This window comes from Saccostrea cucullata, unplaced genomic scaffold (assembly GCF_032062105.1).
Source record: "Saccostrea cucullata isolate Sc308-1 unplaced genomic scaffold, CSIRO_AGI_Scuc_v1 ctg11, whole genome shotgun sequence".
Taxonomy (NCBI): Eukaryota; Metazoa; Mollusca; class Bivalvia; order Ostreida; family Ostreidae; genus Saccostrea; species Saccostrea cuccullata.
The window spans coordinates 395,470-419,544 of record NW_026933222.1 but is presented as its reverse complement, the minus strand read 5'-3'; the positions used below and the strand labels follow the sequence as shown (position 1 = coordinate 419,544).

Here is a 24,075-nt window from a genome sequence, read left to right as displayed (position 1 = left end):
ACATATCAATTTTTAGAAGTTGTAATTAGCTACAATTTGAAAGGTGAAAGTATGTCAAAATTTTAAATTCTCCTAAACATCATATATTGCGCTGCAGTTCGATTGCAAAAAATCATGAATGTCTTGCACTTTTACTTTGAATTAATTTGTTTACTTGTTTGACACCAAATGAAAATCTCTAACCAAAGTGCATCCCTCCCTTCAAATTTTTACCTGTAACTCCTATATACATCAATAAATTCATTTGGGTTTTTAAAAAAATCCCATTTAATCATATCTGGTTGGATGAATCTGCATTTTAGAAGTTGTAATTAGCTCCTCGGCTGACTCCGCTACGCTCCATTCAAACCTCGGATTTATAGAAGTGCCTTATCACTCATTTCATATTTCGCTCTGCATAACGTTCTTTGAAAATGTTTCTTAATTTGTGGAATTATTAATCGTAAACAGGTTTTGATTACAAACTCATGTGTTTAAAAGCAATGTTGTGCCATAAAATAACATATATTTTGAAATAATAATACATGTTTTATATTTCAATTGCTCCTTAGTTAATAGTATACACCATATACAAGTACTTACTTTACACAGAATAAGAATACAGGGAGGCATATTATTAACATGGCCAATGAAGACCAACGAGAGGAGTTAGAGGCTCTCAAGTCAATTTATGAGAATGAATTCGCAGGTAGGTCATAGAAAAAGAGGTTATATTACTCAATGCTACTTTTTCATGATAAATTAGATGTTTATTAGAGGGTCTAAATCAATTTTTCCCCTTTTTGCGTCTCAACATAAATGTACATGTACAATTCACCAAATTTAGGAGGTCAGGTATCAATATTTATGTCATCAATATACAAAACATATGAATATCCCCCCCCCCCCCCCTCTTTCAAATAGTGTTATGGTTTTCCTTTGACAAAGTTTGCCTAGGAGTTATTCTGCTTTAGCCGAAAAGCCATCTTGTAGGGCAAAGCAGTAAATTTTCCTCTTTGAGCAACCAATATATTAAACATGCATGCCAGAAATTATGTGGGTGGAAATATCCTCCTTTATCAATCTCAAATTTATGAATTAATAATGAGGCTTTAAAAAAACTTTTTCCAGTTATTTTTTTCCAGAATTTTTAAAAATAATTATCTGTGTTTTTTTTAAAGCTTTACATCACAAATGCTTAGAATTCAATATAACAAATTGAACTTGGTTGAATAATGAAGGAATCTGGTAGAGTTGCCCTACAACATGGCGGCCATGGGGAATAATTCTTGCTTAAATTAGCTCAATAAAAAAACCATCTATAGGATTTTTTAATAAGTTTTTATTTATTTTCTTCTCTTTATTAATTATGTCATTGTTGCCAAAGATATATTCCAGGTAATATGATTATTTTTTCTGAAATGATCATGAAAATTGCGCCTTTCAAAATCATTTAATACGTTAAGCTCGATAAAACCAGAGATATAACATATATTTGTGTCTCTGATAAAACAGCAGATCATTCCTTGTAACATTAATAAGAAACATTTCAGTTTACTGGAATTTACTAGCTGGTATTGAATTAACATGAAAAAAATTTTATTGGGAAAAAAGTGCACAAAAATGCAATATGGTGAGAGTTAACCATATAAAATAAACCATGAAACATATATACTAAAAGGAATATCAAGTGAAATTACATATGAAATGAATTATTGAATAATAATAACATAATATTCGACCATGTAAGTACTTACTTTACACGCAATAAGACTAAAGGAAGGCAAATTATAAACATGGCCAACGAAGACCAACGAGAGGAGTTAGAGGCTCTCAAGTCAATTTATGAGAAATTTACAGGTAGGTCACGGAGAAGAGGTATACTTTGCTACTTATGTTAAATTAGATGTTATTCTCAGAATTTTCCCCACTCGTCCAACATATTGGGTAAAACCAACTAGGAGGTCAGGTACGTCATGTAGGGAAAACGGATTTTTTAAAAAGTTTTTTTCTCTTTTTGCTTGCCCAAAACACATGCAAAATCATTTAATACGACCTGAGTTTGTAAACAAATCTTAATTGCACCAAAATAAAAAGGTCTAAGCACAATGATCTTAGAAAGGCATTTGACACTTATGACATCCTTTTTCAATATATTTTCAAGAGAATACAATATAGAAAATTAAGTTGCAATTCTGAGTGTGGTGTACAGTTTACGAACTTTTTAATGTTTTTATTGATGGTATTGTCCATGGAAAATGGATCTTGTTTTATTCATGTAAATTGCTGTTATATGCTAATTAATGAAAAAGGAAACAACGGTTTCAAAACTTAAGCAGATAAATCTAAGTTAAATTTCTCCCAAGCCAAGGTAAAACTTGTTTTACCCATTGTACAGAGAGGGCCTGTAATGGAAGTTTTCAATCAACCGAAAAGCATGAAAATGAAAAGAATTATTGTAACCCATAAACTTTTAGAAAAACTCTTTGATGCTATTGTACAGAGTCAGTGAAATATTAGTTAAGCACCAAAATATTTCAAATATTGGGTATACATCCTAGTCCTACAAAACCCAATCTCTTAAAAGACTTTTGCCACCTTACAACCACAAAAATCGCCATTTATACAGTAGACTATCACGATCATTACATTCCAATGAAAAAAAAAACAATTCTGCAATTAAGTTTTTTGAGCCGGTCAACTAACCGTTGTGTTCCTCTCACTGGCGCATGCGCTCGTCATTCGACTAATTTTTTGGCATGGTTACCCATGCCCAATATAGCCAGCATTTGAAAGATTAACACTTTGATGAATTCCATGCAAAGGAGAATTAAGGCTCTGACAGATGCGCGGGAGACACATTGAAGATGAGAGTTTTCGATTTTGACTTTTGGGGCATCAGGATTAAAAAGGATTAACATTTGATGAGCCATTCAATAACTCATAAATTATTAGACAAAATCAAATGGGATTTTCTTATATCTTTTTGAAAGAAGATTCTAAAAGTTAGTTAAGAATACTGAAAATAATTAAAAGAATAATAAATTTAATTCATCTCAAAAGTTTACCCTGCGTTTCTTTTTCCTTTCAGTATATATATACACTATCATTGAACCAGGTATGTAGAACAAAATCACTTTAACAATAGTTGGTCTATTTTATGTATGCCTTGTTTGATTTTTGAATATTAAGTATATATTTATTGTATTATAGATATTTCCAATGACCCGCCATGTTTTATGGTTAAATTTCCAGATCTTCAACTACCTGGTAGGTCTTATGCAAAAGATTTTTTTTAATTTTAACAACAGTAAAATACAATGGAAGAGAAAAACAGAAATATTTGGATTTCATTAAGTTACATTATTTTACTTTAGTGAAGATATAATATTAAAGTGTACTCAGTGTAAATAACTTTTGTATGAAAGGTGCAATAAGCCTGAAGTTCACTCTTCCAATACAATACCCAGATGTAGCACCTGTGATCGAGATTCCAGTGAGAAACCAAGTCCTGTCTACTGAGAGTCGTAAACAACTTCTGAGTTTCCTAAATGAAAAAGTTAGTATACAACGTGAGTATAGATATGATAAACATGAATACTCATTAAGAATGTTTTCGTGTAACCATTTTACCAAAAAAGTCTAAAATTTGAAATGATATTAATATATGATACTCGCAGTTAAGAAATGTGACCCCATTTTAGTTAAAATGCATTGAATGGATTTTTTATGAAAAACAGTGTGAAGAATTAATCGGCATGGGAATGATATTCTCTTTGGTGGATGCTGCACAGCAATGGATAAATGAAAATTCACCCTCAGCATCACCAGATCAACTCACTAACCAACAAGTAAGGTTCACCTTTTTGAATAAAATTGCACAGCTTTACACTTCGAATGAAAGATGCTAAAAAGGACTTTCATGAATAAAGAGATGGAGACCCAAAGAAAAGAATATCTAGAAGAACTATTGACCATTTGTACTACCTTTCAGTACAGGTGAACGTAATGATAATTTAGATGTTTTTTTACTGATAGGATTAAGATAAACAAGAAGTCAATAACACAGAAATAAAACCAGTTAAACTTGAAGAACCAAAGTTGAGTGGAGGAAGATGGCAATATGTGATAGGACTTGTGGTATGTACAGATGGCATTTTATCCTACCTCTGATGTTTTTAGAAGTCTTTGTTTGCTCTGCTCCAAATTCATATTATTCAAATGGACTTTCAACCTTGGTTACTGTTCATATCTTCCTTTTTCATGTAACAATATTATATTACTGTACAGTGGGTTATTTTAGTGGGGTGCTAATTTTGGCTTATTTTTATGTTTTGATGGTAGCCCACTGAAATTTTAATTGCTAAAATATTCAGCACTCTTCTTATTGTTCATCTGCAAAGATGTCCACTAAAATAAATTTTGCCAAAATTATTGGCATACCTTTGAGCAGCCAAAAAATTTTTACACCCGTCAAGAAAACCCACTATACGGTATATTTTCTTAACCCAAATACAATTTGAATTTCTTATCCATAATGTTTTGTTTGCAAAAACTTCCATTTGATAAAAGATGCCAAACTTTGATAAGCCCCCCCCCCCCCCAATTGTGCAAATATTTTTTGATTCTTTCATTTAGTAATTGGTGTCATTATTATTTGCTCAGGGTAAGCCATCTGCTGGAAAGTCCACATTTTTCAATGCAGCCACAACACTTGATTTGGCCAAAACAGGTGCTCATCCATTCACCACCATAGAACCCAATATAGGAAAAGCTTTCTTCTCAATACCTTGTCCTTGTAGCAAGCAGACAAGCAAATGTAATGCAGGTAAGAAAATGTATCATTTTGCTTCAATATCAACAAAGAACTTTGAATTTATAAAAGTACAGTACCTTGATAAATATTTTTTTATTTCAATTCTAATTTAGTTAATTTGGATTGAAAATATAATGCACTTCTGTAACAGCAATTTAGAATTATGGAGGATATAGACTCTAAACCATTGATTTTTTTTATAGTGCATGGACATGATTTTAGAGGGAACAGATATTTACCAATCCTGTTGAAAGATGTTGCTGGTTTGGTACCAGGTGCTTGGGAGGGCAAAGGAAGGGGTAACAGGTGTGTCAAATTGTGACTAGAAGATACATCACTAACATCAGTTTACAGAAAATCCGATATTGACACTTATTAATTGCCAATGCAAAAAAGAAGATTATGAGAATCAGTTCCCAAAGCCTATTTATTTATTTTTGGCCTCTATAAAGTAGGATTGTACTGTCTACTTTACAAAATATATGCCTGGAGATTAACAATTTGACTTTAATACAGTATTTTCTCCGAATTATAGTACAATGAGAAGAAATAATATAGTTATACCGCTAATTGCTTTTTTTAGTAACTTTTTTCATGTTTCTTTTTCTTTTAGATTTCTGAATGATCTACTAGATGCTGATGTATTAATCCACATAATTGATGCCTCGGGTACGACTAACGAGAAAGGAGAGGAAACAACAGACTATGATCCAGCTAATGATGTACACTGGCTAAAAGCAGAAATACAGTGAGTGTAGGACTACTGTAAACCAACTATTATTTGTGTCATCTTTTATTCATGATTCATCAGTTTGAAATCAATCCACGACAATTATTTTTCGCAACTGAGGAAACATTCACTACAAATACAAAGCAAAATACAGCCTACTCCGGATATATTGAAATTCAGGGGACCATGCAAATTATTTCAATATATCCGTAATTCAATATAAGCGAAATTTTGAAGCCGCCATTTTTTTCATGAAAAGTTCAATCCCGATCTTAAAATAAAGAACAAACCCGAACAAATTAATTTTGTCATCGTTTACCTATAACAGTGTACAGATTACATGGAATATTAGTCCTTGAAAGTTGAAATAAAATTGTTTCTTTCTGTTGTATCAATAAGACAATCTTCAACCTCATTAAAAATCGCTGATCTCAAACTGTTGAGTACTGCTGAACGCTGCATGTATTTCATCGTAAGTGTACTCGGGTAACATGTAATCTCTTACCTATTTCGAATTTAGGCTTATCATCAGCCATTAACAGTACGTATTTAATCTGAAAGTTAAGTTTTTTCTATATAGATCTGTGGGGTTACTATATTGCCTTTAGCCTAAATACTTCCATATTATATACATGGAAACAAAGACTTTGGCAATGAATAATTTTATTTCGTAAAAGCATGCAGTATAAAAACACTTTAGGTGAAAACTTAATTATTCACACCTTTGTATATCAACTGGTCAGTCAGGCATAATCTCTGTCACCAACTGTAACGACAGCCGCCAAGGAGTACTATAACCGTTATGAAAACAACTCATTATCACCTGTGGGGACCGATCAGTGGCTTCAATATAAGCGAGATTTCAATATAGCCGATTTCAATATAACCGTTATTTTGATGCAAAGAGTATGAGAGTCAAAAACTGGGGATTTATTTTTATTTCAAAATAAGCGGAATTTCAAAATAAGCGAGTTCAATATAGGTGGAGTAAGCTGTATTTGGTTCGTGGAGATAAATATTCAAGAGTTAAAGTACATTGCAAGACTCATGAATATTTCTCTCAGGTGAATAAAAGTTGGTCTACAGTAATTTTCATGAGATCAGAGTTTCAGAATTTTCAGATTTTTATAACCATTGTACATTGTAATTTGGCTGATAGCAAAAATGGTTTGCCATGCCATTATCTCAATCAAAGTTTACTAAAAGTTACGGTACATACTTTGTCATGTTCATACTTTATTCATCAGAGTATGACCAGACATTCACTATGACTCCATGCACACAATCCAGTTTGAAGTTATTTCCTTTAGTTGTTCCTAGTATTTTCCTCTTTGTTGCAGTCAGTGGATTTATCAGAATGTATGGAGCAAGTGGGATAACATTGTTAAAAGACCTCAGAAGTTGATTGATATGTTTACAGGGTATCATGCAAATAAAGCTACTATTTATGCAGCTCTGCATAATGCAGGTATTAATGAAAGGTATGTATTAGCCATCACCCTTGTATTTGATGTCTGCATGAAAAACATGTACTGATTTTATAAATGTTCTTCTGTTCAAAGTTTAATTTGAATGTGATATTATACAAGTTGCAATTGTGCCTTTTGGTAATATGTTTCATGTGAATTATGAGAATTTCTTTCTTTATTGATAATTGAGTAATCTCTTCCACTCATATACATGTAAATTAAAAATCTAATAGATTCTTAAAGATGTCTTGGAAACATTGAACTCTTGGATCAATAAGATCTTTATTATATTTTCTTTTGCAGTGAGTTATCCAAGATAAAGACTTGGGAAGACAAGGTGCTACATCAGATAGTGGACAGCTTCCTCAACATAAGGTTCCCTACACTGCTGGTGCTAAATAAAGCTGACAAAGAATCAGCAACAGATATCATCAGCAGGTTACTGTCATTTTATGATTGACGTTACTTTCTAAGTATATTTCACAAATTTGTCTTTATTTTGCTGCTTGTTCCCTAACCAACATATACAGTGGATATTGATGTCCGAAGTTGGATAATTCTTTTCCCTTTGTTCAAAGTTATGTTTTAATGTAATTTTGTACAAGATGCACTTGCCTGTTTCGCTTCTGATATATAAGGTATATGAGATAGTTTCATTATACATTGTTCACTGTATGACCAATTGGATAAAAATGAATATCAGTAATTGCATAGATTCATGCAAGAAACATGTTTGTAAGCTACAGACAGCAACTTTTACATTGTAGACTTTCTGCAGACTTTGGAGAAGAGTACACTATTCCTGTAAGTGCAGAAAGAGAGTGTTTTCTACAAAAATTGGTAAAAGAGGGTCACATTAAATATGATCGAGGCAGTGATCAGATATCACCTTTAGACTGTCCATCTGCAATCTTAACAGAACTCGAAAGAGTTGAAAATGATATTTTCAAAAGGTAAGGAACCTACTTTTGGAATTTCAAGGCAATATCTAGGTATTTAGCGTAGTAAGAGGTCAAATATCTTCAAACTTTGTCAGTTGATTTATCTTGGGATTTTTGGTTCTCAATTTAACAAATTTCACAGTTACCTTCTTTCTGAACAGATTGCTCATCCTTATGAAATAAAAGTATAATCTGAGGTACTGTGAGCTCACTAAATGATACCCCTGCCTCCCATATGATTATAATGGCAAAGTCCATATTTTGCTCTGGAAGACCCAAAATAATTGTCCGATCAAAAAGTAATAGGAGGTGTACAATGCCATTATGCAATAAAGAATCTGTAAAAGTATTGAATTTTAATCAATGGGAGAAGTTGCACATAATTATAAAAGACAAGTACCAGTTATAACAGATGGAGGGAGGGACGTACAGACAGACAGACATCCCGACCATTATACACCCTCCCACTTTTCAAGTGGGGGTATAATAATAATTGAGAATCTAAGAGGTCATATAAAGGTACAATTATTCTTAATTTGTGTTATTTTTAGATATAGAAGTACTAATGTCCAAAATGCACTATGTCAGGCAATCACCTTAAGAGAACCAGTTTATGCCTTTCCTGTTCGTTGCCTTGACACCTTTCAGTCCATTGGTAAATCTCACACTGAGAAGGGTCAGATTCTGCGAGACTGTATCATGTTAAAACCTGGCACCACAGTGGAGGAATTCCACAATGTTCTCTGTCATTACCCTGTTAGTCTTCTGTCGGGGGACTTTGTGAGAGCAGAGGTCAGTAATTTTTTTTTTACTGTCAAGTCTTTTGTTCAGTTCGAAAATAGATTTCAGACAAGTATTAGCTTTCCTAAAAAGCTTGTCTGACGTGGTTTGCTTAAATTCATAAAGAGGAAAGAAATAATATATATGTTATTATAATTTCTTTCGTTCGATAATATATACTGTAAATCACTTTTTATTCGAGAGAACTTTAATTTCGCGTAATTACGCGAGACAGTGTGCTCGCGAAAATTAAATTCTCGCATATAATAGTATTCCTTTAGATTATGTAGAGCAGTAACCACGATTCGTGAAAATTTTGTTTCGCTAATCAAGAGACAATGACCATCTCGCGAAAGTAAGGTGTCGCGAAAAATTGGTGATCTTCAGTATTTCAAAGACCATGCGTAAACAATATTGTTTACAAAGAACATTAAATTTAAGCCAATGGCTTCAGGATTAGTCAAATTTTTGATCGCCGATAAAATTTTATTAATTATGGAATTTATTTCTTTTAATTTGCACATAACAACACCTATGTGAAACAATATTAAAAATATTTTAATTTTGGTCTGCTTGACGTCTTATTTCTTCCACCTCAATTTATTATAAAATAAAGATTTTGACTTTTAGCTTAAGATGTTTCAAGATATCGGGGACTGCATTTTTCTAATAATGTTTTTTATGTTAAATTACCTAACTGATTTTTTATTCAACAAACAAAATAAAATGAAGGATGTAAGTGAAATCAATGGGAAGATCTTTGATCACTTAATGGGCGCGTATAAACAGCGATAACAATCTTGGCAGAGCGTTACACATGTTGACCATTCCCTTGCTGTTCTTGAGAGCTTTCATTGCTTCTCAAACCATCTGATGTACAGTGAATATCTACTTAACACCGTTACATAATTGATGGATGAAATTCTGAAGTATCTAAAGGAAAGGAAACAAGAAAATGCAAACTTATTTACAATGTAATCGTCCGAAATATAATCGTTGGACAGGAGTAAATTATTAACACTTCAGGCAACATGCAAATCTATTTACGCAAAGAATTAAACTTGAATAAGACATTTTTTTTGTTTTCACTGCATTTTTCTCAGGCACTGTATTAACAGTTTTTACAATATGGGAGCAGGGCAACTAAGAGAAAATATGTGACTACGTGCCTGATGTTTATAGGTAAATAAATGTCAAAGTAAAATTTTACTGAAAATAAGCAATCAAATAATTAAACATAACATGTAAAATGACTTATTCTTTGATCAACAACACAAAAATAACAGTGAGCTCTATATAATAGGGCATTTTTTAAGAGAACTGAAGCGGACAAGTTCGAAGGTGAAAGCACAGATTATACTAAAGACAAAGTCACCCAATAATGTAAATAAAAGATTAAAAGCTCATTTCCTCCTGGGGCGAACTAAAAGCGTCTTTGGAGATTATGCATGTATCGAAATTTCCACCATCGAACTATCTAAACAAATTCATGGAACGACTGCATAAATAAGCCCTGGTTAAATCTAGTACTGTCTGACGCCGTGACGTCAGACAATTAAGTCTGTCCATAAGCAGGCATCCATAAAACCAAATTGCATGTAGTTTATAGACTATATAATGCAAAGTAGATGATATTTTTTTTTTTTTACACATTGATTTTCCCTGTCTCAAACTGAGTGTTGTTTTAATGACCAGAGATTTGGGGAAATGTGCACAATCTTGAAAAAAATATATCTGGATTAAAAATAAATGACTTATAGTTGTGAAAACTAATTTATTACAATAAAACTTATCATCCATGTTTCCCCAATAACTATTCCTTGATACCAGTATCAATTGATTTTCAAAATATATTCTTTTTTCAGACAATACAAGCTGATGGCTCAAAGAGACCAGTGAAGAAAGATGAAGTGATCAGTGATTCTAATAATATACTTAAGATAATGACTACAAAGAAAAGTTCTTTGACCCCTGTTCTTTTGCTTAAAAGCTAATGACATGATAAGGTGATTATTTTGTGCCAAATGATATTTATTATTAATAAAATTTAATTTATGACTGATAATTTTATTTTTTTTTTTTTGAAATATTAAGGTTTTTTAAATGTGTTACTGAAGAGTTTTAAAGTTTTCTAACTTTATGAACTTTATGTAAAGCATAAGAGAATACTGTAGCATTAATTTGGGACAAATGTTAAAATTTATCTTTATGCACACTTCCTCTTGAATATAAAAGAATAGTAATGGTTCACAGGAAAGACAAATTTTAGTAAAAAAAAAATTTGTTTGTACATACATGAAGAATTTGACTATTTAGTAGGTCCTTGGAAGATTTTTGGGGTAAGTCTAATTCAGGATTACTTGGAGTTATAAGTTTGAGCAGATTTTTTCTGTATTTGTTTGCTGTAACATACTTGTAAAGAAAATTAATATAATTGATACATTTGACTTCCTTGAATGAAAGAGGGTAAACAGGTGGGATTATAGTTATTTTAATTTTGAATTGAGTAAGGAAGGAAAAAACCTCAAATAGAGTTGAAGAGAGCAGATTTCTGCTAAAGAATAGAATATAAAGGTAGAAAGTACCAGAGGTACTTGGGAACAGAGAGAGAGAGAGAGAGAGAAATTCATAGAAGTTGTACCCCACAGTTTTTGTATTTTCTCGATGAATTATATCTTCCATTTTCATAATTCCTTTTGATTATATTAAATGCAAGATGAATGTAATATCATAGTACATGTACAGGTAAAGTCAAGGTTGTAGAGGCAATATTTTTTTATCATTAAAATGAAATAAAGTATTACTGACTGATAAATTAGGTAAAAAATCTTCTATAATTAAATGAATATAGATACATTGTTTGCATGCATGTAAATTATGGTTTATTTCTAGTTACTAACAATTTTTTGGCATGATTTATAGAAAACTTCTTACTAATTTGTTGAAAAGTACTTACTTTTTTAAAAAAAATGGCAGCCAATTGGCTGAATCCCTCTAAAGTTCAAATTTGGCAAATACATGCAAGGCTTCACCCAATGTAAACTACCTTACAAAACGATTATATTCAACAACAGATATTCTTTTGATGACAAACTGAAATCCATGGAAGTTAATACTTCTCATGTCTAATGTGCATTAACAGTAAACTCAGTTATGGTTTTTGTATGTTATAACCATTGTAGCTGAATTCCTCAATAGATAATAATATTCAACTCTTCAGTGGAGAATATTTTTTAAACTATTGTAACTAAAGCACTCAAAAGTTAACTATTCTGGTTACTATATAAATGTTTGTGTATTACTAGTGTATTTTTAAAGAATCATCATCCATACAGGGGTCAATACTTCTATTGACTCTTGTTACTGAAGTTTGCAAAGATAATCACTTTTACGTGTATTTCTGAGGTCCAACAGAAATACATGCAAATATATAAATATTGCATGTATTTGTGTGCAACATTGAAAATTTTAACCCGAAGAAAACCATTGGGTTTTTGGGGGTGAACATTTTCAATGTTCAACTCAACTACATGCAATATTTATTATATTATACTGAATATTTTATACAAATACATAATTATTACAGTGAACCTTGTATGCATAAATTCTGTGCAGTAAACAGTCGTGCTCTTGCTCTCTCCATCCTTCTCCTGATTTTGTCTGCCCTTCTCTTCCATTAGCTGCTCTCTAATGTTCGTCCTTAATTCAGCCTAAGCAGCTCCTTCACCCTCCTCTGATGTTCTAACCGTCTTGTCAGCTGTTGCAGTTCTCAGATTGGTCATCTCTCTTTGTCTTCTGTTCTTATTTGCTAATCCTCTTGGTTGCTGTGTTTCCTCCTTTCCAAATCTGTTCAGTTCTATGTTATACATTATCATTGCCACGCCTTTGATCTTCTTGTCTATTCCTCCTGCCAGTGGTGCGTTTAGGATTATATCTACATCATAATTAAACCTCTCCCATTCTTTCTTATTGCTGCTCACTTTTTGTTTCAGCCGACTAAAACCTGGGCTGGCGTGTCTGCTCTTCTGGTGTTAACACTTCTCCTTGGCTGCCCCCCCCCCCCTTCCCCTCGTTGACTTGCACTTGAACGCTGTTGTCACTGTGGTTAGATTCCTGGACCACCTCCTCTTCCACCTCACCAGGTTGCCTTGTGCGTTGCGTCAGTCGCCAAATCGGAGCGCATCCCATCTTTTCAATGAGTATTTTCAGTCCCTCCCCTCATTTATAAATTGAAAATTGTAACTAGAACTTTAAAGCGGCTGTAAAATTTTTCTTGACAGTAGTGAAGGAGAAACTTTAAAAGTACTGTGCAACAATATATTCAAGAAGTGGTGTAAATCAGATGTGGATAGTTAAAAATTCCAAGGAACCTTAAGATAATTTGGAGATTTTACCAAAATTAAAAGCTTTAAAGCCTACAACTTTTCAGCTTTATACACTACCATTCCCCACGATAAATTAAAGTCAAGGCTATGGCACGCCAAATTCACAAAAATGAGATAAACCTAGTTTCACAATTGATAAACTAGGTTTATTGACTGTAAACTATAGTTTACAAACCTTAAACTATAGTTAACGATTCGTTAAGTATAGTTTTCATCTGTAAAACTATATTTAATGGTTGTTAACTATAGTTTACGAATGCTAATCTAAGTTTATCTGTCTGTAATAAGTGTTAACAATAGATTATGTTGATAAACATAGATTCACGTTTGTAAACTATAGTTTACAATCGTAAACTATAGTTAAGAGTTGTTAATCATAGTTTCACAAATCGTGAAACTATATTTATCAGATCGTTAACTATAGTTAACGGTTTGTAAACTATAGTTTATAAATCATGAAACTGTATTTATCAGATAATCTGTTTTGCAATCGCAAATGATTGTTTTCGTTGTTACGTATAGTTTACGGTTGTGAAACATAGATTATCGCGTTAACTATGGTTTACAGACGTAAAATATAGATTAACGTTGTTAACTATAGTTTACAGTCCGTAAACTATAGTTTACAACCGATTAACCTAGTTTATCAATTGTAAAACTATGATTAGCTCATTTTTGTGAAATTGGCGTGCCATACCAGGCTCTTTTTTTATATCATTGACAGCTGCTTTTCAATAAAAATGGAACTCGTAAATTCACTTACCTTGTCATTGGTCATTTGCAAAATTTTTTTGTTAAAAAAAATTCTGATTGTACACGTGTATTCTTAAGTTGACATCAACAAGATGCTTGAGTTTCTGATTGACAATATCTATGTGGTTTTTGGAGACCAGGTCTTCCAACAATTTATTGGAATTTCCATGGCTACCAATTGCACCCCGTTATTAGCAGACCTATTTTTGTATTTATATGAAGCAGAATTTGTCCAAAATCTTATACATGAAAAGAAAACACTTGCTGAGGCCTTCAACTCGACATTTAGATATATCGACGACGTATTGTCAATTTATAATGGTAATATCCATTCTTATGTCGATGTGATATATCCTGGTGAGCTTGAGATAAAAAGATACAACAGAGTCTGACACATCTGTTTCATAATTGGATGTTTTACTTGAAAAATACATTAATGATAATCTGACAACCAAGCTCTATGATAAACGTGATGACTTTAACTTTTCTATCGTCAACTTCCCTTACTTATGCAGCAATATACCTTCATCACCAGCATACGGCGTTTATATATCTCAGTTCATTCGATACGCAAGAGCATGCTCTACGTATGAACAATTTCTAAAACGAGGTAAATTATTGACAAACAAGTTGGTGAAACAAGAATTTCAGCAGTCTCGTTTAAAGTCATATTTTCGTACGTTCCATGGTCGATACAATGACATTGTCAGCAAATGCAATTTATCATTGAGTCAAATGGTGACTGACGTTTTTCATACTAATTGTTAGTCCATTATACACTGATTTGACGACGGATTTTTTCGTTATTTCCTGATATGACCATTATGTGACCACTCTGCAGGGGATTCTCCAGACCACAACAGTTAATGTTTCTTACGACTTTTATTAACTTGACTCCGCAGCGATTAATATTTATTGGGCTAATTCTAACTTGACTCCACAAAGGTTATTGTTTCTGTTGACTCTTAACTAAACTCCACAGCGATGAATATTTTTAAACAGTTCTTCAGTGCCTAAATGGTAGTTTTTCTGCATTGCTGTAAGTGGTATCCCCCCCATATAATCACAATTATGACTAAGTAGTCTAAAGAATGCATTTGCCTATATGAATGGCAAAGTTACAGACCATATATATTTTTACTATTTTCTTAGAGTGAAAATTTAATATATGGAAGTTCTTGGGACATGAATTTTAAGTACCTTTTGTGGGTTATACGAATAATACGGAAAAAACTTCTTTTAACGGGGATCTTTTTAAGTTGGTTATAATGACGAGGAGTTCGTTTTAACGTTGCGGGTTCGAATTCCACCGTGGGACGTAGAAACCGGTCCTTCGGATGAGACCGTAACCGAGGTTTCGTGTCGCAGTTAGATGCTGGCACGAAAAGGTCACTTACTGCTCAATGTCCGTGAGTGCCGAGCATAGGTCAAAATTTGCAGCTCTCTGCTGCAAGTGGTGGTGTCCCCATATGAGTGAAACATTCTCGAGAGGGAGGTAAACAACTAACAAACAGACAAAACTGTACACGATTGTACTGAATCACACAAGAGTTTTAAATCCTTCTGTTCATTACTGTGCCCCATCTCCATAAGTTTATAGTAAATTTTAACCAGTTTACCAGTTTATTAACATCTCTTTGGTTGTTATTTAACAACACAGAGATCAATACATATTAAAATAACATATATACAACAAAGTTCAAATAGTTATGAGTTTTATTGATATTAAATACTTGGTAGCTATACACTACATACATGTATAATGTTCAAGATAAAAAAGACATTACGCTTTCTTTGCAATAAGAAAATATTTTTGCTGAAACACCTGAAAGCAATACCCTATCAAAAAACTTGAATTAAAGTTTGGCATATTTTAAAATATACACTGTATTTACAAGAGAAATAACCCTAAACAACCCAAGTGCACGAATATAGTCTTCAATATACTAGTATGTCAACAATGCTTCTTTTTGGTCGTTGACACTGCTGCACCATAAACTTAGCTAATCCAATTAAGCAATACTTCTTTAAATATTTCAAATTGCAATTAAATCCCATTCTAAAAAGATAGCTCCGCTTATCGCCTTCTCCTGTTTTTCTTGTGAACAGCTTTACATTTGTCCTGTATCTCACCTAAAATGAAATACAAACAGAAATTAGAAGAGGTTCAGTATATTAAAAAAATATAAAATTGTTATATATTACAAGAACCATTTTTTTCACGATATTCAAAGTGCGCAACTATTATTGTTCTATATAGTCAATGTATATATTTGAAATATTTCCGCTGACAATAATGAATACCCGACTATATTAAATCTAGCTGTCAGTTTGTTGCACATTTTTTTTTAAAGAATACGATGGTAAAACTGTTGATTTAGGAATATTATTTACGATCCTAGAAAATAAATGGAAAACTATTATTTCCTTGGCATTGAAAAGTCAGCAGTTTCTTCTGGTGGTACTTGACCTTCGGTGGGATTCAATTGATAAAACATGTTAGCATGAGATTGGAGCGTCTAAATTAGCCAAGTTTTGGAGCAAATTAGAGTCTAATTTGTTTTACACATGTGTGTATCAATATGAAAAAAAGAAAGAGTCAGTTCTGTAAGTACGTTATAAACAAAATAGCCAATGTAAAGATTTGACTGTTGAAATCTGGCCTCAGTCTAACCATCATTTATTTTAAAAAGAAAAAAAAAACAAGCCTGCGAGGTCCCCAAATCTTTCAGCTTTCAATGCTCTTACATTTTTTGGAGCGATTTTATTCCTTTGAATTTACTTCTCTTTCAAACACAACACAAAGCCCCAGATAATGCTGTTTTGTCCCATGAATTGTTGCAACCGGAAGCATATAGGCATAAAATTATTATATCCTTCTCGTTAGGATAGTGCACTAAACCCCCAAAAATGAATGCATGAAATTTTTAAAAGGTTAAGCGTATATACCTTGTTTAATTCCTAGACAAGCTCCCCACTCGTATAGACTGATTTTCCTGTCTTTGTTGGAGTCGCAGAGATCCAGGAATGGCGCCAAACAGTGTTCCATGGGTTTGACAGTGGCGATGACGAACAACATCTCACGGCGCGTTACAAATCTAGAGTAAATTCATCACAATGTTGTGAATGTACCTTACAGAAACACGCAAATGTAAAAGTCGTTACCATTCATATTTTCAATTGTTTAAGGCAGACAAGTATGAAGACAATCTTAAATATTTCAATATAAGGTTAAGAATTGCAATCTAACATAAGATACAACGAATTTAATCATTCTACCATTCATTTAAGAAAGCAGGATTTATTATTATTATTTTTTTTGTTTGTTTGTTTGTTTAAATTGAGTTATTTAATTTTCAAGGTAGTTTTAGTAATCCACAACTGTGTTTTACGTATTATATTCGTTTAATTTAAGTTTTAGATTAGAAAGGGACATTTACCGATCTTGTGGATGGACGTCAAGGTCACAGAACTTCCAAATGACTGCGTCCACATGATCCGCGTCTTTCTCCGCAGCTTTCAACATTTGTACGTAATCCTCGTCGAGTTCATTTCTTCTACCCTACAAATGTATTGTGAAAACAAAGAAGCGAAATAAGTGACGTGACATGAATGTTTTTCTCTCTACCTGAACTATTATATTAGAGACATTATTACAGAAAAAATACAATTACCAATTCCTCCATCACTTTGAAAAGCCAGTTTGACATACGTATCGGGAATTGTTCCATTTCGAAATCCTCGCACGGTGTTATTTCTGCGAGAAAAAAATTGTCACAAGAAGGCTATTTCGTACAATTTAGGTTTTTTATACTAAATGGTCACCTACAATCGGGAAATAACAGTGATATGTTGCAAGCAGTTTGATTATTTTCTAGAAAGAAAGGTCATTTGTTAGGAAAGCATAATATTCTTTTTCCTCCTTTCCTTCACAAGTTATAAGGGTGTCATCTACTGACAGTTGACTTTAATATCCGAGTTAACTATAGAATCTAGTGCCTTACTTTTGCACTCTCCGTAGTAGTCCAGTCGGAGATTCTTGAACTGGGGGTTTCCACACTGAGGCTGTTTACGTCTGCACCAGCACACCTCCCTGTCCATGTGACACTCACTGTCAAAGGTCAGGTTCTTGTTGCTGCACACCTGTTCATTTAAGTTTTCTTTACATCATTGTAACACAACATTAGGGCTTTGAACAAATATGACTAATTGCTTTTTTCTGTTAATGGAAAGTTTTATTTTCGTGGGATGATCAACCATTTATACACACCTTTTCTCTGTGATAACTTAAACGCTACTCTTTGCGTCCATATCCAATGTTCCTTTATATCGTCTCATCATATTGTGTTTCTAGTGTTATTTTACTCTATTTGCAATTTCTAAGAGTGTATTTGTCTTAACTTACCATGTACCTAGGGTCAGGCTCAGGGGTACATTGTTGAAAACAGCGACATCTGGCTTTATTGGCTTTGTCTAGATAGCACTCCTCACCTCGTTTACACGTCTTCTTTTCGCATGGATCTGTAATGAAACAGGACGTTACATTATCAGTAAACCGTCTCATACCCATCAAAACATTTCCTTAACTTTGTTATAAATTAAAAATTAGTATTACTATTTCGTGTGTGGTCGTCATTTCCCTGATCATCTGTTTCATCGTCTGCTTCTTCCTCGTCATCCTCATCTCCCTGTAGGAAAACGTTTTATTTCAAAGTCAAATGTAATCCTTTTTCAGTTATATTGGCATTTTTTGCCCTCTCGATTGAAAATTGGATAAATAATTGAAATAAATAGATTGAAGACATGGCTTAGTTGATTAGTCGGCCAGTTTACCTCCTCTTCTACGTCGGGGTAATCACCAATTTCTCTTCTATCTCTCCGATCCCGATTATCCTTTGGAAAAAAGGATCACACATTTGCTCCATCACAATTTTTAATTAAAATCATTCTCTATTTTTCATTATCTTTTTTCATAAAAACAATAATTTCAGTAATTTGATAATAATAAACTATCTAAGGTAGGGATAGGAAGGGATTATTCAAGTATTAATGTTAAAGGTTTTCTTGAAAGCCAGTTACTGTTTTTGACCTTTTGACCAGTTTTTCGAAGCACAGAAAAAGATATGTGATATTTTTTTACTATGCAAATCCAGAAACGGTAGCTCTTTGATAATTTTGATTTATCATCAACCCAAGAGGGTCTAGGCAGTGCGTTTCGAGGCGATGAGTCTTTAAGAAGTATGTATGTGTGTGTGTGATTCAGGAAGAGATTGGAGCTGACACCGCTCGGTGCTTACCATGTTTCTGTCACTAAATTCTATCTATTTATCATATTTCCCTATTACCCTCCCTATAATATCTAGTGTATAGTTTTGTTGTCTTGGTAAACAGAATTTTGCCGGATTTGCTGTTTGTATTTTGCAGTATGTTTTATAAATTGCAACAGAAATAACTGCATTTTTAAAATCATATATGTACATACTTTTCACAATTTATAACCTAACACATCAGATAATGTCCTTAACATTTCCCGCCTTACCCTAGCTTCCGCTGCCTGGAAGCAGACGAACAATGCCAAAAGAATGGAAATCAAAAGTAAGAGCTTCATGGCTCTGAAATAAAAAGAGAAATACACTGTTAGATGAATAAGTATTTTAAGAGATAAATATTCTTTGCTATGTATTGTCATTAGGGTTTAAGATATACTATGTTAGTTACATGGTTTTCTTTATCCTCCATATTTGAACCCTCTCAAATGTTCACCCCCAGCCCCAAGATATAACTCTCAACTTTGTGCACAATTCAAAGCATTTTGATTCTCAGAGTTTATATGAAAAGACGTTCACAATAAGATAGACTTTGGTAATTATTTCTGCATGCCTCTTTCTGCATGCCTCGCAAAAATAGTTACCAAATATACATTCAATATCAGTTGCACCAGTCTATGCATTACGAAGTGCATTAACTACAACGACCACTGAAATAAAACGTAAATACTATATATTTTTATTTTGCTTCCATTTGTTATTGGTTAGGGGAATGCACAGATTCTGTATTTGAATGAATTTTCCTTTCTTTATGGAACCATGAAGTTTCACATTTTTGCAGTTTTATAAAAATAAGAATAATTTTGACTTAAAGGGAACAGAGACTTGTATGTTAAAATAGATAATTACATATAAAGCATATCACTCTAAAAAGTATACAACTTAGATTCCCTGTAATCAGATGTACACTCTTTCCCCCTTATAGCTGAGCTCGGGAAACCAATTAAGTCTTTTTTGATTCCCGATTTTAAGAGCCGGTGTAAGTTGACGTAAGATGGTGCAAAATGTGATTACGACAAATGAAATATAATTTTTTAAAAAGGTGACGATAACGAAGAGTGATCTATCTCATAAAAACTACAAACAATGCACATCTTTGAACAGAGCATAAACACGGACCCAAGGAAATATCAGAGGTGGGATCAGGTGCCTTGGAGGAGTAAGTATCCCTTGCTGTCCAGTCACACCTGCTGTGAGCCCTAAGTGTTAATTAAACAGACGTAATATTTATAGAATTTAAGAAATGTCGACTTTAAACGAGATCGATTGTTGAAATCTCTGTAAATTATAACTAATGTGTGAGTAGCTTTCTTTGGTTTGATCATATTCATAGTATGCTTTTGAGTAGCTAATAAGTTCGGAAACATATGAAGGTGACAACAGAATATCAAAACATATATGTAAGGAAAGTTGACTTTGGAAAAAGGAAAGTTGACGGTGGAGAAATTGAAATCTTCTCATTTGTTAAAGAATTTAGTTATTGGTTTGCCTATGTCGTCTATAGTCAGTAAAACATTTTAATATGAAACAGATGTAACTGACTCTGTAGACTTTTTTATATCAAGTTAACTTTGATATATCGAGTCTACATACACAAATGAATGAAACTACTATTTTAATAATAGAAAGAAATGTAAAAATGATAATGTTTCCAAACTTTAATCCTCTACAAAAAAATTTTATTTTTCAATTAAAATTTCTTTATGACAATAAATTGTCATTTACAAATTTTAATTGAAAAATTCTAATTTTGTAGAGGACACTTAACATGATATTTCGATACTGATCTTCGATACAAAATATACTAGTGTGACAAATTACCATTTACAAATTTTTGCATTTTTATTCCAAGAACGCAAATAAATAGATTTAATGAATTTTGTGTCGTTCTTTCCCATTATATTTATCAAAAAGACAGCTTATACAAATAATGTGTAGTAATTTAAGGAAATGAAAATGATTGTATCTGGGAACATGCAATGAAGCTAATGCGTCGAGTAGGTATGTTCTCGGCAAATGAAAAGATAACACAATTACACATTTAGTAATTGTTTCGAAAGTCTTAACAGAATTAGTCAGACATTTTCCGCGAAATCTTGCCGCTGGAACATCTTTTGTCGCCCAGATGCCGTAGATGTTTCCAATCAAGAAGACATTGCTACAAAATTTTGTTTACATTCTTCCAAAACAGAAAAATGATTTATTGCTTAACTTTTCAGGCAATCGGAAAGAATTACTTAATTATTTAAATTAAATACTTGAAAGATAAAAGGTTACATTCCTGTGTTTTCTTTGTTTTCAAAGTAGAAGATGGTCTGAATTCTAAATGCGCATCAATTATGAATAATAAATATTAAATATAACATCATTTTTTCAACAACAAAAAAAAAAAAAATCGGGAGAGAGAGAAGAGGGGTTTTAAGTTTTCAAATCAGATGGTCAGAAAAAGCAGCATTTTATTTTTCAAATAAAATGAAAAGATTTTGCCCAACTAGAAACTTCATGAGGAAAAAATTATTCTTCTATTTTCTTACTATGTAAAATTAATGTTAAAAACATGTGGAAAACTAAAGATACAAAATAAATATATATTTTATGGCTACTTTTTAAAATGAAAGAATCGACCCTCGTTCTTAATTCCACGGCGGTCATTATTCGACTTTACACCAGTATTTTAATCACTTCTCCAGAATAACTAAATGATAATTGGTACTATAAGATTCCATATGTCGTGAATAGAGGGCGAGCCAAAATGACAGAATACTGGTCAAAATGAAACCGTGGAAAAGTTTAACTTAGAAAAGGGACTTCCAAGACAAACTTAATAGCAGTTCCATGGATCATGTAATATTTTGAAGAAAAAAACGGAAGGGAAAAATTAAAACACAACTAGAACTTTGTTTTTTTTTTGTTTTTTTTTTTAGCTTTTGCCAGGCTGATGTTAATATGGTATTTACAATGTTCATGTTGATGTGATATTTTTAATTTTAATATAAATACATTGTACTAATAAATAAAATTGGAAATTTGGAAATAACACTTTGAATACTTTTTTTCAAACATTTACTTCACTGCAATACGATGCACATTGCACCAGAAATCATTTGGAAACACTTTGCCAAGAATGGCGTAACTCGAGTGAAGTTGTGGGATGAAATGATTCATTAGCAGTCTATCAAGCACAACAAAGATATTATTTTCATCCTTGAAAAACTCACGATAAAAACAAAAAGTAATGAATAAATACAGTAGCAGAATAACAACCAGCTGGTTGCTGTTTTGAAATACATTTTTTAAAATCAAGAGTTGCCAGTTTTATAAACCTTTTAAAAAACAAATATCTCTGGAAAAATGTCTCTTAATCATTCAGAGCATAAATGATTGAGATTTTTTTTTGAGCCCCCGCAACAATAAATAAAATTTATTTTATATTTCAATTTTATATTCAAACGAGATTACGAATAATGTAAGGTTGACCCCCGCCTCCCCCTCTCGGACGAAGGGAATTTGGTATAAAATATGCAAAATATAAAGAAAACCCTGTTGGATAACGAATCATTATTTAATGTACAAACGCATCCACAAAAACGTGAATGAAATTAAAGTTTGAAGACTTACCTCTGAGCGGAGGAGGAAGTTTTGATGTATCTCCAGAAGATGCTGGCAAACAACTGAATGTATTTCGCATGTGGGTCTCATAAGCATGACGAATCGCCGGAGTTACCGTATTCACTCCAATAAAGCAGGCGTCAAACGCCTAATTTAAGAGCAACTCGGTGGTTTTAACAATGGATGTTATTATTGTAAAACAATATCTACTTGATAATAATGTTTTAAAAGAATGCAGTTTTGAGTGCTCATAACTGCTTATGTATTAAAGACAAGCCATAGCTTTTCTTTTGAATAACATTGTCCTTAATATATGCAAACTTTATTTTGTATAGACGAAACACACTTAGAAAGAACTAAGTTAGGTCTGTTTCCAGTTTCCCCATCCGGAAGCTATCTCTACTTGTTTTCCCTCCCGGCTGATATGAACGGACGGTTACTTAGTCACCGTCTGTTTCAGTCGACTGTTACTCATTACACTCTGTTGGCAGGAAGCAATTCTTGAAATAAACATTTTGGACGTGAAAGCAGGAATTGGTACACATGCATGATTTATGTCTCTGTGGTTCTCATCAGGATAAAGAAAATAATTTCCAGTGAACAGTGGGTCAAGGTGATACAGAGTCTACTATTAATGATTAAAATCTGTCATTTTCAGCTCACCTGAGTGACTTAAGTGTCTTTTTATCACAAGAAAGCCATGAAGCAACCTAAGGAACATGTAGTGTGGATTTAAGATTTAAAGACTTGGCACTCGGGGATAGGTTGGGACTACAAAAGTTGATCAATAGTAGGAAATAGTTACATAATAGGAAAAATAGGTATTAAAACATCTTTTCTTCTCAAGAACAAAATTTGATTTGTAAGGAAAATCCTCGGGTAGTAATGGAGTTTGTTCGAATCAAGACATCGGGGATTGAAGTAGGCAAAAGTGTTTTATCAAAGTTTTAAGTAGGAATGTGTGAGAAAAATCTGATGATGAAGAAAAGCAGGGTATTAGTGACTCAGATGAGCTTTGTGGTCTAAGGGTATCTTTTTTTACTCGATGCTGAGTGAAAAGTAAACGAATATGACTTTCTTTAAAAAAGATATTTGATTTTCGAAGTTCAATGGAGCATAAGCTGAACCTGTTCAAAACCGATATTTTTGAAGCGTTACTTAAAAAGATTGCTTTGAAAAAGTCATTCTCGGGTCAAGAACCCACGTGATGGTTAACTTGACACGAAATATGTGCGTGCCATACTGAAAAGTCATAGGTGTTGACCCTCTTGAATTTCTCATTAAAA

The 24,075-nt window shown here is 32.7% G+C and overlaps 2 protein-coding genes across 4 annotated transcripts; one reads left to right on the top strand and one right to left on the bottom strand.

Moving 5' to 3' along the window:
* Positions 1 to 519: 519 nt before the first annotated feature.
* On the top strand, positions 520 to 10,774 carry LOC134237738 (uncharacterized). Of its 2 annotated transcripts, none has more exons than XM_062719888.1 (13): positions 520 to 688; positions 3,193 to 3,249; positions 3,408 to 3,538; positions 3,720 to 3,830; positions 4,018 to 4,119; positions 4,645 to 4,807; positions 4,999 to 5,101; positions 5,409 to 5,543; positions 6,866 to 7,006; positions 7,298 to 7,432; positions 7,762 to 7,947; positions 8,487 to 8,727; positions 10,581 to 10,774. In XM_062719888.1, exons 9-13 carry the CDS (start codon positions 6,936 to 6,938, stop codon positions 10,707 to 10,709), a joined length of 762 nt encoding a protein of 253 aa, XP_062575872.1. In that variant the 5' UTR covers positions 520 to 688; positions 3,193 to 3,249; positions 3,408 to 3,538; positions 3,720 to 3,830; positions 4,018 to 4,119; positions 4,645 to 4,807; positions 4,999 to 5,101; positions 5,409 to 5,543; positions 6,866 to 6,935; the 3' UTR covers positions 10,710 to 10,774. The 2 variants fall into 2 exon arrangements, with proteins under 2 accessions (XP_062575872.1, XP_062575873.1); XM_062719889.1 differs by having other exon boundaries at positions 3,408 to 3,551.
* Positions 10,775 to 15,551: 4,777 nt separating this feature from the next.
* On the bottom strand, positions 15,552 to 22,935 carry LOC134237716 (SPARC-like). 2 transcript variants are annotated; one of them, XM_062719861.1, is made up of 10 exons: positions 22,799 to 22,935; positions 19,393 to 19,465; positions 18,687 to 18,746; positions 18,469 to 18,541; positions 18,259 to 18,374; positions 17,858 to 17,996; positions 17,528 to 17,610; positions 17,294 to 17,415; positions 16,803 to 16,951; positions 15,552 to 15,986 (listed from the first exon to the last, which is right to left on the bottom strand). In XM_062719861.1, exons 2-10 carry the CDS (start codon positions 19,459 to 19,461, stop codon positions 15,931 to 15,933), a joined length of 867 nt encoding a protein of 288 aa, XP_062575845.1. In that variant the 5' UTR covers positions 19,462 to 19,465; positions 22,799 to 22,935; the 3' UTR covers positions 15,552 to 15,930. The 2 variants fall into 2 exon arrangements, with proteins under 2 accessions (XP_062575845.1, XP_062575846.1); XM_062719862.1 differs by lacking the exon at positions 18,687 to 18,746.
* Between the last annotated feature and the right edge of the window lie 1,140 nt (positions 22,936 to 24,075).